The sequence below is a fragment of the Nicotiana sylvestris genome, chromosome 3 (assembly GCF_000393655.2).
Source record: "Nicotiana sylvestris chromosome 3, ASM39365v2, whole genome shotgun sequence".
In the NCBI taxonomy this organism is placed as follows: domain Eukaryota; kingdom Viridiplantae; phylum Streptophyta; class Magnoliopsida; order Solanales; family Solanaceae; genus Nicotiana; species Nicotiana sylvestris.
This window is the reverse complement of record NC_091059.1, coordinates 34505239-34519506: the sequence shown is the minus strand read 5'-3', so window position 1 is coordinate 34519506 and position 14268 is coordinate 34505239. Positions and strand designations below refer to the sequence as shown.

Below are 14268 nucleotides of genomic sequence, written 5' to 3'. Positions count from 1 at the left end.
CAAGAAATAAAATGTTGTAGCTATCCTAACTCGAATCAGGTCCTAGATGATCCCAATACTCATATTTGATATGTCCAACATGATCCTTGCGAGATTACACACAATATAGCTTCTTGAATCATCCAATTTAGCTTTAAAATGAGAGATATATGATGTTTTGAAGTTTTAAAAGAAATCTTAAAATTTCTGGGATATAAACGGTATTTTCGTAATTACTTGCACCAGCAAAAAACTAGAAATAAGAAGATCTTCATTTTAGCACCCAAAACTCATTCGGAACCTCCTGGTCACAAACCATATATGCATTTCAATCTTGACCCGATATTGGCCACAGTCAAACTTCAAATTCTTAACCTAACTAGTTTCTCAACTAATGATCCAAAATACACCCGAGCCTCTCGGGACCCCATCTGATCAGACCAACAAGTATAAATACATTATCCAAACTTATCCAAAGCCTCAAAACACCCACGTGAACATCACAACAATAAATCGAGGCTTAAACCAAATAGAATTTCTCTTAAATTGTTAAATTTTTATTCTTTCAAAGGAGTGTCCGAATCACACTTAAATACTTCGGATTACTTTCAAACTTGTCACAAAAGTTCAATTAAACTATATAGACCTATTCAAAGTCTCGGAACACCAATTGGAGTCCAATAACATCAAAGTCAACTCTTGGTCAAACTTATAAACTCTTAAGTTCTTCAAATTGCCAGCTTTCGACAAATATTGGCGAATTCTTATAGGAACCTCCGAAACAAAGTCCAAACATATGTACAATCTAAAATTATCATATGAATCTATCGAAACAATCAAAAACCGATTCCGAGTCCAGTTACCTAAAAGTCAAACCTTGGTAAACTCTTATAACTTAAAGTTTATAAAATAAGAATCATTCTTCCAAATCAATCTCCAACCGCATGAAAACCGAAAACAACTATACACTCAAGTCATAATATATAATATGAAGCTACTCAAAGTATCAAACCACCGAGTGGAATGCTAAAGCTCAAGACAACCGATCGGGTCATTACATTCTCCCCCACTTAAACTTACGTTCGTCCTGGAACGTGCCAAGAGTCGTTCCAAAGCCATCAAATCGTTGTATAAACATTCCATATGCATACCCATAAAGTGATTCCACACCACCTTAACCTATATACGTCCGACAACACAACCTAGCTGAAGATCAATACTGCAACCTTAGCCCATAAACCTTATAGTCAAATTTCTAATATCCAAATTCCATTGCAAGACCCAATTCTCACATGTATATGTTTTTAAGTCTGAATAAGATAAATAAATCCATATTCATATCCCAAAATTGTCACGCCCCAAACTCGGAGAGTGTGACCTGTGCTCAACCGAGTAAACCCGGTCAAGCAAGCCTGTTGAACACTTTCTACCCAACTCACCTATGATTTAAAGAGAATGTGTAACTTGAAAATTGACCAACAAGGAGATCATGTAGACAATACCAAATACCTAACCATTAGTTACTTCATTTAATAAGTCTCTAAAATAATGTGTTTCACAACCATAGTTTACAAATAGGAGCATGTGATACAATTAGGACATTTTTAGTTCAACTTTTCCCACACCAATACACGACCCACATTATGTGTACGGAGCCTCTAAAGATACCAAAGGGTATAATGATAATGCCGGAAACAAGGCTCTGGCTATACCTCAAAACATGATAATATATACAAAACTAAAGATGCACAATCTTGGAATGAGAAGGGGCTCACCAAGTCAGTTGGGAAGAATGATCACCGCTATCACTAGTTAATATCCTCCGCTGTGGAACCATCTGCATCCATTAAAGATGCAGCGCTCCCGGCAAAAGGGACATTAGTACATGTCGAATAGTAGCAGTAGGAAAACCACAGATCTAATCAAGAACGTGAAAATACAATACGAATATGATGAATCAGGGTGACAACAAAATAACATAGATGGCCATTGAAGCCAAAGCAAGTTTATCAAGAGCTTCCAATAATATTTATAAATTTTAAGACGAGGTCCTTTGTAACCATCTTTACACAAAGCGTCCCTGCCACCTCACCTCAATGTATGCGGGTAGAGGTGTAACCACAGTACCAAAACCTACACAAAGTGGCCCTACCGCCTCACCCCAATATATGCGGGTGGAGGTGCAAAAACAATATCAATACGACACAAAGCAGCCATGCTGCCTCACCCCAATATGTATGTGGGTGGTGGTGTGACAACAATCCCTAAAATTTCACACAAAGCGACCCTGCCGCCTCACCCCAATGTATATGCGGGTGGAGGTGTAATCCAAATCACAATCTCTACACAATTTGGCATATTAACTTTCATATGAAACACGACTTGGAGTTACAACATGTAGATACACAACCCATAATTTGGAACACATCCTCAATTAAGAGTACAACATAATAAGAGCATCGAAATACGAATTGAACGTATAACTTTATCACAAAGCCTATTCGGAATAATTGGTTCATAGTGAACATCTTGAAACTTACAAGAGTAATGTGGGGTTAAATTCATAAAGAAGAGTTTAGCCAACATACCTTAATTGAGCTTATTCAAACTCTAAAATGTTCCAAAAATCTTAGAAACTTCAATCTATTTTAGAAATGTAACAAATTGAATCAATATTAGGAAGACGGTAATTATTCTAGCTCATTTGAGCATTTTATCAAACACTAGGTGTGAATTAAGGTTTCAAAGTCCTCCTATGGTGGGTTGCATCATCCCAAACCCATTATCTACCATTTTTAGCTCAACAATCTTCTTACACTCTTTGATAACACATGCATGCAAGATGAACAACTCACATACCCATAAATTATCTTACTAATTGCCCATTTCTAGTTAAATTTCGAATTTAAGAGTTAGGTTGTAGAATCTTACCTATAGGATGAAGACCTAATATGCTTTCCTTGTTAATCTTCCAAGATTTGAGTAAGAATTGGTGGATGAAGCTTAGGAACTCCCTTTCTCACTCTATGTTACTCCCTCTCTGTAGAAATATATGTTTTCCCATTAAAATGATCCCCAATGGTGTTTTATTAGAATGGGGTCGGGGTCAAAAATTAGAAAACAATAGGAGCCCCGACCCAGATCTGGAGTCACATATGCGACCACATAATGATTTTGCGGTTCGTGAAATGGGCCGCAAAAATGGCCTCCAGAACTTGGTAGGTCTGCCCCACTCTGTGGCCATTATGCGGTCCGCAGACCTGTTCTGTGGTCGCATAATGTGCTGCAGAACCTCCCTCAAAAAAATTTCCATGTTGGATCTGCGATCGTTGTGTGGCCCGTGAAATCATTTTGCGGTCACATAATTGACCGCAAAATGACATTCAAAATTTGCCCAGTTGACTACCTCACTCTGCGGCCATTCTGCGGATGCATGGTGGGCCATAGAAATGCCCTTTTCAGCGAAGCATTTTCCATCAATTCCCCAACGTACAGTTTGACCCAAAAAGTCCGTACCACGGTCTCTACTATCATTAACACATATGCCTACCTCGGCACCGTGAAACACCGATTTTTAGGTAAAATTTTACGGGACCTTACAAGAAAAAATACACATGATATACCACATAACTATGATACTCATAACGGTAGCGTCCGGCCATAATGGTTGTTCAATGACAAGCCCGGTACCGGTAACAAATCTCACATCAAATAAAACCTTATTCTGAACTATCATACACTGCCAATAATGGAGGAAACAAAGCGTAAACTCATAACCACTCATCAGATCAACAAGTCGTGGAGCTCTCTTGCCCGACAAGAACCGTAGCTGAAATCTAAGCTGACTAGTCACATTATCCTTCCAACATACCTTTATCAAGTCCGATAACAATCATTCCAGGTCAAATAACCTCACCCCATCTAGTACAATCTGCTCTACCAACATGGCACACAAATCCTATTTAGAGTCACATACATGCAATATGTGCACTAACAAATAATAGCTCAAGATATACCCAATGATGGAAAGAGAATGAAATGAAAAAACTGCCATGCTAGCTAAACAGATACCATTACCAGGCGCAGTGCTTTGAATCCATCACACAAGGAGAAACAAATATACTGGATAAGTTCAATGACCATATCCTAACATAACCCTACTGCGATATTTGATAAAATATAGATACCGGTCCGCATGGAATGCGTCGAGCCTTGAGGATCACAATCAACAACTATATGCATATCAACAACAAACAAGCAAAGCGCATGACCATAACCATGGAGAAACGGATATCACTACATATCACAAACAGAAGGCCATAATCAATATGCAATCAACCATGCAACACCCCAAGAGCCACCTCGTTCGAATTCCGCCACAAGGCCCAAACAGTACTGCATAATGTAACATTCTCACAACTCACCGTGGCAAAGGAAAGTAACACATGGAACAAATCAAAACACGAATAAGATCAATTCAATCGAGGACACCACTATTAACATGAGTTGTTCCAAGTTATTAAAGTCTGTATGAGGATTGCCTGTCACTGCCATTGTGCAGATGTCATTCAAGCAGATGGCAGAAAGGTTTGTTGAAAGGGCTGCAGGTGCACCATTATTGATGGAAAGGGGTGTTGAATTTATGCCAAACCCAATGAAAAGATTTGAGAAATATATGCGACGAGCATATTGGCATTCATTTTTACAGTATGATCACGATCGAAATATTTTTGAAGTTCGCACCGCTATCCATGAAAATCGGGGGAATAATGTACACACCATAAATGAATCTAGAAGGTTATGCTCTTGTGGGAAATGGTTCATCTACCACATGCCGTGCTTACATGCCATCAGATGTTTTCAACATACAGGTTTAAGGCCAACTAACTACGTCGATAAACAATATAGGGTTGCGGCATACTTAAACACCTATAATGGCCAGTTGTAGCCAGTGGGTGCTAAGCATTATTGGCCGTCGGAACCATTTAAAATGGTGTGTAACAAGGAGTTTTTATGTTAGTGACAGGTGCAGAAAAGAACGAGTATACGAAACTAAATGGATGTTGGTGATACAGTTTATGCGTGTAAATATGGCATATGCTCGCAAATAGGACACGACCATCGTAAATTCCCTTGAGCTAGTTTGGGTGGTAGTATTAATCCAGCTCCCGGTGGAAGTTCATCTAATGTGCCGAACTATCAAGGATACACGTAGTGATTTGTTTATCTTGTTTGTAATGTGGTTGTAATAAGTGCATGTACTTGTTTATCCTGAAAATTATGAAATAAAATTATGTTTCCTTTGCTATTAAATCTTATTGATGAGCCATAACTTAGCCGGCACCCACTATCCACATTTGGGGTTGGCTGATCCTCAGCAGCGGTCGATGGGCCTGAAAATTATTGCTCCTAATCCTCTCAGGTAAAGCTCATGCCTGTGATCAACAATGGATCTGATGGGGTCACCTGTGAAGTTAATGGAGTGAGCGGCAGTTGAAGGCTGAATGATGGCATGATGCTGTGATGCTCGTTTGGCTGATGGAGGTCACCCGACAGATCAGCTCCAACATCCTCAATAGGTGCCTAAACACCCCCTTGTTGGGTACCACCTCCTTGTCGGCCCCCATGACCCCGTGGGATAGCCCTACCTTGTGGGGTAGCCCTATCTCGATGGTAATGCTTTGATGCCACATAAGCAGGGTCGTGTACTAAGCTCTCATCCTCTCGGGATTGCTGTAGTGTTGGGGCAGCAAACTCTATAACCTGCCGACCATACTCGTGCAAAATGGCCGCCCCCTCGTTGGCATGCTGTCCCAACTGGTGGAATAAATGTAGGCCAATAGCTTGTACAACGTGTAAAATATAAATTACGAAATGTTAGGTTACAGTTATAAGTAAGAATACCAAATAACATACTAGTGCATCGTGCCTCCCTTAGTATGGAATGTACCGATCACCAGCTCGATGAATGGGATTCCCGACGAAAATTTGGGTAATACCGCGGTATTAGCCCATATAATCATGCTTAGTATCATGCCGACTCGGTGAAGGGAGGTGGAATCAGGTCAAATCACCGGTCCCAAGTATCGATCTGCTCTTCTTGCCATGCCAAATATGCATCGTCCACCCTGGAATGATCATCTTACTAGAAATGTGTGGTCTGCCAGGTGGGCAGTTTTGGTACGAGCTAAAGAAGGCTATACTGGCAAAGTACCCACTCGATGGCATGATGCTCCACAATATCAAGGCACATCAATGGGATAGAAAAGCCCTATAAGTCGGTCGACCGAGCAATAATCGGGCAAACCAGCTATTAGTGCATCATTGTATGGTGTCTAGATGAACTATTAAGTAACAACAGAAAACGTGTGTATACACAACATATGTGAAGCTATGACAAGTAAACTTAGGTATACTGTAACGACCCGGCCGGTCGTTTCATGAGTTACATCCACATTTTGCCAATTTTTGCTTCTTTATGTGTTGTTCTACTATATTTCATCATATTATGTTGGTTGGTTCGAGTTCGGAGTGGTTTTCGAGTGGAATGAGACACTTAGTCTCTAATTTAGGAGCTTAAGTTGGAAAAGTCAACCGGATGTTGACTTATGCGTAAAAGGACTCGGATGTGAATTTTGATGGCTCAGATAGCTCCGTCAGGTGATTTTGGACTTATGAGCATGTTTGGAATATAATTTGGAGATACGTGGTAGAATTTAGGCTTGAATTGGCGAAATTGGAAATTTGGAGTTTCCGATCGGTAGTGGAAATCTTGATATCGGGGTTGTAATGGAATTCCAGAAATCGTAGTAGGTCCATAGTGTTATTTTTGACGTGTGTGCAAAATTTCAAGTCATTCGGAGGTGATTGATAGGTTTCAACGTTGTTTGTGGAATTTGGAAGTTTCTAAATTCTTAGGCTTGAATCCGAGGGTGATTTGGTGTTTTGGTGTTGTTTTGAGTGATTCGAAGGCTTGACTAAGTTTGAATGATGTTATGGGATGTGTTGGCATATTTGGTTGAGGTCCCGAGGGCCTTGGGTAAGTTTCAGGTGGTTAACGGACCAATTCTTAGTTTTGGAAGTTGGCCGATTTTCTTGTATTTTGTTGCAGAGAAATCCTTCTTTGCGTTCACAAAGGGATATTGAGAGAGGCAGCTGGGTTGTTCTTCACATTCGCGATGTAGGTACTACGTTTGCGAAAGTTCATGAGTTTAAGGCTAAGCGTTCGTGACCTGGGCATCGTGTTCGCATAGAGTAAATGGTCATGTGGAGCTTCGGTCAATTAAGCCTACGTGTTCGCGAGGAGTGTTCCGCGTTCGAATAGGGTTGAGCTGAGTGGTCTTCGCGTTCGCGAGTGGGCCCTTGTGTTTGCAAAGGAGGAAATTCTGGTCTGAGGCAGCTTGTGCTTTGCGAACACGAGGGCACTACCGCGTTCGCAAGAGGAAGACATCTGGGCAAAATGTTTAAGTTAAAAAACAAGGGTTTGAGTCCATAACTTCAAAATTCAATAAAGAGCTCGGGAGAAGACGATTTTGTCACGCCCCAACCTCGGGAGACACGATCGACACTTAATCGAGTGAACCCAACTGAGCAAACTTCATCAACACTTCCTACCCGACTCAATATGAATAAGGAAACCATACTTTCAATTATTTAGATAAGGAACGGTAGTACATTCAACATTGTTAGTTCATTTTATATCACAACATTAAACCGTAGTTAAGTTTCCAAGATTCCACACAATTTCACTTTAGATAAGCGAGAGTTAGAATTACAACATAGTTCGTAGACCCATCCAACACCCGTACATAACCCATACATATGTCTACGGAGCCTCTAAGGATACAAAAGAAAAGTATGACAATGCCGGCAACAAGGCTCCAGCAATACCTCAAAAGTTGAAGTCCACAACAAAAGATGTACAATATAACCCTTGAAGGAGAAAGGGGATCACCAAGACTTTGAGAAGTGAGGTACTCCGCTACACGCGATCGGCACTATCCGCAATGGAGGCACCTACATTCATTAAAAATATAGCGCCCCCAGCAAAAGGGATGTTAGTACCATGGAATAGTACTAGTATGTATAACTAAACACCATCTAGTTAGAAAGAACTTTCATACCAAACATAAGGAAATAACAAGTATAACTCAAAAGCTTCAAATGATCACAACATTATCAAGGTAAAAGAATCATACAATTTTCACATTTTGTTTCCATAGCCTTTTGTTTGGCATTTCATATTGTTCATCATTATTCACCATACCACTGCTAGCTTGAGAAGAGTCTGATCTCGACTCGATCGGCTAGGTTGCCTCACTTGAGACATACATTTCAATCACAATCTCATTTTTCCTTTTTTATGCGGGATTCAATATCAACACAATACCACCATGTGTGTGGCATGGCATCCGATCTCGGCCCGATCGGCTAGGCTGCCTTACCAAAGCATTTCCCTTTTCCATCAATCATATCAATCCAATATTTGTTTCACATATGTCATTTCATAGGCACTTGGGGCCACAGCTATCACGTCATATATTTGGCACTAGGCCACATTTCACATCATTCCCAATTTCAATATTAGAGTTGTAATTTAGGATAATATGTGCACACAAGAGCAAATAAAATTGTAAGCATAGATGATACTTCACATAGAAGACACAACATATGCTGCTTCAATCTCAATTTAAGGTCTAAGCATTTCAGTACATGATGCCATGCCGCACACATGGTGGTATTGTGTTGATATTGAATCCCGGATAAAAAGGGAAAAATGAGATTGTGATTGAAGTGTATGTCTCAAGTGAGGCAACCTAGCCGATCGAGTCGAGATCGGACTCCGCTTAAGCTAGCGGTGGTATGGTGAACAATGATGAACAATATGAAATGCCCCAAACTAAAGGCTATGGAAACAAAATGTGAAAATTGTATGATTCTTTTACCTTGATAATGTTGTGATCATTTGAAGCTTTTGAGTTATACTTGTGACTTCCTTATGTTTGGTATGAAAGTTCTTTCTAACTAGATGGTGTTTAGTTATACATACTAGTACTATTCCATGGTACTAACGTCCCTTTTGCCGGGGGCGCTACATTTTTAAATGAATGTAGGTGGCTCCATTGCGGATAGTGCTGATCGCGCGTAGCGGAGTACCCCCTTCTCAAAGTCTTGGTGAGCCCCTTTCTCCTTCAAGCGGTTATATTGTACATCTTTTGTCGTGGACTTCCACTTTTGAGGTATTGCCGGAGCCTTGTTGCCGGCATTGTTATACTTGTGTTTTGTATTTTTAGAGGCTCCGTAGACATATGTGTGGGTTATGTACGGGTGTTGGATGGGTCTACGAACTATGTTGTAATTCTAACTCTAGCTTTTCTAAAGTGAAATTGTGTGGAATCTTGGAAACTTAACTACGGTTTAATATTGTGATATAAAATGAACTAACAATGTTGAATGTACTACCTTTCCTTATCAAAATAAATGAAATATGGTTTCCTTATTCATATTGAGTCGGGTATGAAGTGTTGATAAGGCTTCAGTTGGGTTCACTCGATTGAGCGCCGGTCGCGCCTCCCGAGGTTGGGGCGTGACAAATTTGGTATCAGAGCCTAAGGTTTTAAAGTGTCCTATGATGTCTTGGAGCTGTGTCTAGTAGAGTCCTTCTTATCGGTATGTTGTCAACCACATCTATAAGTTGGAATCTACATGGATATTTTAGGAATGTTACCCTTCTTCAACACTCCAGATCGTACGATAGAGCTTAACTATGAGATTTTCTTCTAACACATGCTTTAAGGTTCAAGGTAAGTTTAAATGATCTTTCGTCTATTGCAAGTAATATTGTCATATGTCATGACCAATGGGCAAAGGCCTGAATATTAAGGAGATGGCACATGCATCATGTTGAATAAATGGTACGAAAATATGAGATTCGTACATAGTACTAGAAGCATACTTTATTCGAGAAAAGTGTTAAAAATGATTACCACCTCCAAAGAAACATTGAATTGATAAGTGATATGTAAGCTTGAATAGCAAATATGGGTAGTGTGAGAAGTATGTAAATGATCCTAAGGTGTAAAAGAAAATTTGTTGTATAAGCATGTGATATATGTAAGGCATGATTAGGAGAGTAATGAAAAACGTGTAGGTCTCTTACGGGAGACAAGAAGTTATGAAAGGAAAGTCAATTGAACCCATAATGAGAAGACCCATGTACAACGAACTTAATAAAAATCCAGAAGTGTATAAAGTGATATTACACTCCTAAAGGATATTGACCCGAGGAATTGGAATCCCAAGTCCGTGTGGCTAAATAAGAGCAGAGAACTTATGAGGTTAATACCATGGTGACTTAAATCTCCCTAATAATCGAACATATATATGAGGGATAGAGACATGAGGCATATGTCCCTGAAGTTGCTAAATTCAAGACTTGTGTCGAAATCTGGGACATTCGCCCCAAGTGGGGGAGGAAGGGCCATAGTGAGGCCACTTAAATACAATGAATAAAAGTAAGACCATGTAGCTATGATGTTTGAATATTTTGTTGAAGATATACGTAGTCTAGAAAAGTGATAATGGATGACGTGATTATCTTAAAGGATATGCTAATGATAGACCACTAGTATCCCTCCCCCCTCCTAAAAAAAGTGGAGGGTTGAAGAAGGTAAATTTTTCATACAGGGCAATGTGAATGATAGGGTCAACGATCCTAGAAACTACGAGTATATTTGTAAAGGGATCTTATACTTGTTAGAGGGTTAGGAATAATGGAACCTAAGGAAGTACATAGGCCAAATGTGGAAGGTTGCGAGTTTTTAGAATGGGTTAATCATAGACTTGAGATTTAACCAAAGTACCAAGGTGTTAAGAAAGGCAGGACGAGTGGGAGAAATAAATGTGATGCTATAATAACCCAAGAGGGTATTTAGGCTTAATGAAAAGCCTCTAAAATATCTTACAAGCAAAGAAGTGTTAAGTAATATGCGGATGAACACATTTTCCCACGAATATCGTAGCAAGAGTTAAGAGGTGATCAGGATGAAATAACCTAGGGAAAAGACCACGTAAAATATGGAACAGTGCATGGCTATTCACTAGCTAGGAAGAATGAGGTGAGAAGAAATGGGGAGAAAACCTATAAATTGAGATGGTCATGGTTATCATAAAATATCTTGTATCATAATGGTGGACTCGCTTAGAGCATAAATGTTAATAAAAGATATAAAGGACTAACCATAATGCAACCGACTTGGGTGTCACCGAATATCAACTAAAGGATCTAGAGATAGTTCATGTCTACATACAATGGAAAGTGAGACTACTGGAGGTGATGTTGTGGTATGATAAACTCATTAAACCAGGCACAATGACATTACAAGTTCATGGGAGGTAGACATGTGTGTGGCACAATAAGGCTATCAATTATGCACTATGAGCAAAATAGAATGGGAATGAATGTTCCAGTTAGAAAGAAAAGATGGTACCAGCATATTGTCCAGGCCAAAGGGAGATCAAAACGGGAAAGATAACACAATCTACCCAAAGGGCAAATGAAAGGTTCAAAATAGATTGAAAGATGATGAACACTTGTTACGGACAAGAAATGTTTAACATGGTAACTCTTAAGCAGCAATATCAGGGAACTCTATTGGTCGCTACAATACAGGGAATGAGGTAAGTTACTCATCGAGGATGGTATCAGGTGGACTAAGTCTTACACTTAAGAGTAAAACCAAAAGTCGTTGTTGAAGAATTGAGAAAGATCTCAAGTTTCAGAGAATGCCCTACTCAGGCCAGTGACTCTTCCTAAATTGTATATATATAAAGGGTGCTGATATGTGTTTTGGGCGGTGCTTAACCGTAAAGAGGGATCGTGAGAATATTCACAGGGGAAATAGTTCAATTTCTTAAATTTTATAAGGCACATAAGGGGAGAAGAGGTTGGCTAAGTAAAGTCGGAGCCCAATGTTACCTTACATTTGATGAAATGTCATGCAGGTTGATGTTATCAGGGTATGTGCGCAAGTTAGCAGGTGTTATTCATTTGAGATAGAAGGTCCTATAAAAAAAACTCATTCAGTAATGTCTTTTGTTGAGAATTTGGAAGAGTTAGTTGCAAGTATTCACAGGAGATTGTAACCATATCAGGGAAATTATTGTAAAACTCGATTCGTGGGAGGTCTTATGTAAGAGAAATGTGATAAAGATGTTCGACTAATGATGCAACGTGTTAAGGTGATAGTTTATGCCTCTAGGCAACTCAAGAATCATAGAAAGAACTATGCAGCATATGACTTAGAGCTTGTGGCAGTGGTGTTTGCACTAGAGATTTGGCGACGTTATTTGTGTGGGGTCCACGTGGATGTATTTATGGACCACAAGAGCCTTCAATATATTTTCAAACAAAAGAAGTTGAATCTGAGAAAGAGAAGATGGCTCGAGTTACTGATGGATTATGATATCGATATTCTCTATCACCCGGGAAAGGCCAATATTGTGGAGGATGCTCTTAGCCGAAAATCTATGGGAAGTTTGGCTCACTTGAAGACATATCAAAGGCCATTGGCCAGGGAGGTTCACCAGTTGGCTAGTCTGGGAGTTCGTCTTGCGGACTCTAGTGAAGGGGGCGTAATTGTGCAGGATAGGGTTGAATCATAGCTTGTGGCGAAAGTGAAAGAAAAGCAATTCACCGATCCATTGTTAGCACAACTGAAAGAGGGGATTCATGAACACAAGACCACAGCTTTTTCCTTTGGCATGGATGATGGTACCCTACGGTACCAAGGTCGCCTATGTGTTCTGGATGTTGACGGTCTTCGGGAGAGGATCATGGCAGAAGCTCACACTTCCAGGTATTCCGTGCACCCAGGTTCTATGAAAATGTATCATGATCTCAGGGAAATTTATTGGTGGAACAACATGAAAAAGGATGTGGCATACTTTGTGGAAAAATGTCTGAACTGTCAGCAAGTGAAGGCCAAACATCAGAGGCCCGGTGGATTGGCCCAAAGCATAGAGATTCCAATATGGAAATGGGAGATGATCAACATGAATTTCGTGGTAGGGTTGTCGCGCACTCTGCGCAAGTTTGACTCAATTTGGGTGATTGTGGACCGACTCACGAAATTAGAGCACTTCTTACCAGTTAAATCTACCGACCCAGCGGAACAATATGCTCAGTTGTATCTCAAAGAAATAGTTAGGTTGCATGGCACTCCCGTCTCAATCATTTCAGATCGAGGGGCTCAGTTCACTGCCAACTTTTGGAAGAAATTTTAGCAAGGTTTGGGTATGCAGGTAAATCTTAGCATAGCTTTTCATCCTCAAACTGACGGCCAAGCAGATCGGACTATTCAGATGACCATTTGCCACTCATAGAATTTGCTTACAACAACAGCTTCCATGCTAGTATCCAGATGGCATCATTTGAGGCATTGTATGGTAGGAGATGTAGATCTCCCATAGGGTGGTTCAAGGTTGGAGAAGCTGAACTGATAGGGTCGGACCTTGTGCATCAGGATATGGAGAAAGTCAAGATTATTAAAGAGAGGTTGAAAACTGCTCAGAGTCACCAAAAGTCATATTCGGACGTTCGTCGCAGAGACTTGGAGTTCAAAGAAGATGATTGTGTATTTTTGAAGGTTTCCCCCATGAAGGGTATCATGCGGTTTGGAAAGAAGGGAAAATTGAGTCTGAGGTATGTCAGACCATATAGAATCACTCAAAGGATCGGTCAGGTGGCATACAAGCTCGAGTTACCATCCGAGATGTCATTGGTACACCTAGTATTCCATGTGTCTATGTTAAAGAAGGTAGTGGGAAACTCGTCCGCTATTGTGCCAATTGAGACTATTGAGGTTAATGAAGAATTATCGTACGAAGAAATTCCAGTTGGCATCCTTGATAGGCAAGTACGAAAGTTGAGAAATAAAGAAATTGCCTCCGTGAAAGTGTTATGGCGAAACCAGCAAATTGAGGAAGCCACTTGGGAAGCTGAGGAAGAAATGGAAAATAAGTACCCCCGTTTGTTTGAATAGAAATGAAATAGTTCTATGAAGTTGTTTCACATAAATGTTGTTGAGGTGTGTTTCTGGGATTCTCTAACAGGTGGATAGGTCCGGTTACAAGGGAAACTCTGCCAAAATTTTTGAAAATATTTGGGAGTTAGTCAAAATTTGGGAGGTAAATAGGTGTGATAAAAGAGATAAGTTACGCTAAGTATTTGTGGATTGACTCCACTTATCATTAGAGGACGAATGATCCTAAGCGGGGGAGAATGTATAG

At 40.1% G+C, this 14268-nt stretch overlaps 1 protein-coding gene across 1 annotated transcript; it reads left to right on the top strand.

Moving 5' to 3' along the window:
• Nucleotides 1–13400: 13400 nt before the first annotated feature.
• Nucleotides 13401–14021, top strand: LOC138887223 (uncharacterized). The gene has a single exon (XM_070168947.1). The coding sequence runs from the start codon at nt 13401–13403 to the stop codon at nt 14019–14021; it is 621 nt and encodes a 206-aa protein (XP_070025048.1).
• The last annotated feature ends 247 nt before the right edge of the window (nt 14022–14268 follow it).